The 1816-nt window shown below is 47.1% G+C and overlaps 1 protein-coding gene across 1 annotated transcript; it reads right to left on the bottom strand.

Annotated features, from left to right (window-relative positions):
- Window positions 1-205: 205 nt before the first annotated feature.
- LOC123464078 (E3 ubiquitin-protein ligase RNF4-like) lies at window positions 206-1443 on the bottom strand. The gene has a single exon (XM_045160728.1). The coding sequence runs from the start codon at window positions 1217-1219 to the stop codon at window positions 635-637; it is 585 nt and encodes a 194-aa protein (XP_045016663.1). The 5' UTR covers window positions 1220-1443; the 3' UTR covers window positions 206-634.
- Window positions 1444-1816: the final 373 nt, after the last annotated feature.

The raw sequence follows: 1816 nt of genomic DNA, 5'->3' as shown, positions 1-1816 counted from the left end.
AGTGCTACATCTCCTAGATTGTTGAAAAAATGGGGTTTTTTGCACTTTGTCATTTTTAGGACATAAGGGTTGCCCTGCAGAGGTCTCTTGATTTGCAGAAAACACTGCACATCAATGGTAAGGTGCAGGTGGAATCACAGGTCACCTCTGACTCCTAAGGGAAAAATAGTGTACAGTGGCTGGGCTTTCCGGGGCAGTTCCTGCACTGGGACACTTGAGCTGGGTGGACCGTGTCTGGACAGGTGACTGTATGGTAGGCAGAAGAGTTGGTCTCCCACCCAGAAGAGTTGGGGCAAACTTTCCCAACAGGGAAACTTCTTGGCAAACATGTAGGCTCCACAAAGAGGCTGGAGCCATGATATGATGCTCAACTCCATGGTGTCTGACTCTTTTTCTCTTACTTGGAGATAAGACCACCCAGAAGAACAGAGATGCAGAGCTGGCCTGGAGAGGATGCCTGGGTCCAGCTCCTTAACATCAAACTGGTGATAACAAAAGAATCAAAAGGGTTTAGAAACATCAGATGTTGGTTCTGAAACAGTCTTTTTGAGCTCAGGAAATTAGAGGCAGATACCGTGAGGCGAGGCCAGCCCAACTGTCTGTCCATGGCCTCTCCTGAGCAGCTCTGAACACTTCATATATAAATGGGGTGGTACCGCTTATGGTTGATCTTTTTCCTACAAGTTGGACAAGTGTTAGCATTCTTAAGGGAATCACGGAGGCACTGGCTACAGAAGACGTGGCCACATTCTGTAGAAACAATGAGATGCCCATTCTGCACAATCTCAGAGTATCCATCCATGCATATTGGACAACTGACAGTACCCGAGGGCCTGAGTCCTGTAGCTCCCTCATCCCTGGTGCTCCGGGAAGTATTGGTAGTCACATAAACATCTCTGTCCCTAGATAGTTCCTCATCATCGCTGCTCACCACACAGCTGTCAGCATGGTCTTGGCGCAGCCGCCTTGCATTCCTCCTTGGCCTTCTCCTTTCTTCAACAAACACAACAGAGTCATTGTGAGTCAGGTCAACAACCACAGGCTCTAGAGATTCACAGGTGAGGTCCACAATTTCATCGCCACCAGTTTCTACAAGTTCTATGGGTTCTGCTTCCAAGGAAATCTCTGGGGTTGAAGCTGCTTCCCGAGTTCGCTTCTGAGTTTGTCTAGAACTTACTGTTCCGCCACGACGCTTTCTTTGAGGATTTCTTGTACTCATTGTGTTCTTTGGCTCCAAATCTCCAGAAAAGGAAACAGTCTATTATTATACCAAGTTTTATAAAGCAGTGGAATATTCCCAATCTCTCATGCCCATTGGCTACTCATCTTCTGGTTTACAAAAAATTTGGAGTCAGCTGGATTTCCAATGTCTTCAAGTCTCGGAGCCGGTTTGGACCAGGAGGTGCCACAACAAGCTGAAGCAAAGACGGACCTTCCTAAGACGCTGAGACCTGCTCTAGCAGAACTCCCGGTTTTTTGGTTTTTTTGAGATAGACTCTTGCCCTCTAGCCCAGGCTGACTTGGAATTCACTATGTAGTCTTAGGCTGGACTTGAACTCATAGCAATCCTCCTACCTCTGCCTCCAGAGAGCTGAGATTAAAGGCTTGTGCCACCTTTTGAATATGGCTTACTTGGGTGCCTTGGGAATTGAACCCTGACCTGCAGACTTTGCAAGGAAGCACCTTTAACTGCTGAACCATCTTCCCAGCCTTTGAACTATGTGTTTTCTACCAAAGGACCCATTCCAAGATCACAGTGTTTCACTGAGTTTTCAAATCTAGCCCATCTCAGCCCAAGATCTCTGGTCTTTCTTTG

The sequence above is a fragment of the Jaculus jaculus genome, chromosome 10, assembly GCF_020740685.1.
Source record: "Jaculus jaculus isolate mJacJac1 chromosome 10, mJacJac1.mat.Y.cur, whole genome shotgun sequence".
Taxonomy (NCBI): Eukaryota; Metazoa; Chordata; class Mammalia; order Rodentia; family Dipodidae; genus Jaculus; species Jaculus jaculus.
The sequence above is the reverse complement of the archived record's forward strand: the minus strand, read 5'-3'. Positions and strand labels throughout refer to the sequence as shown.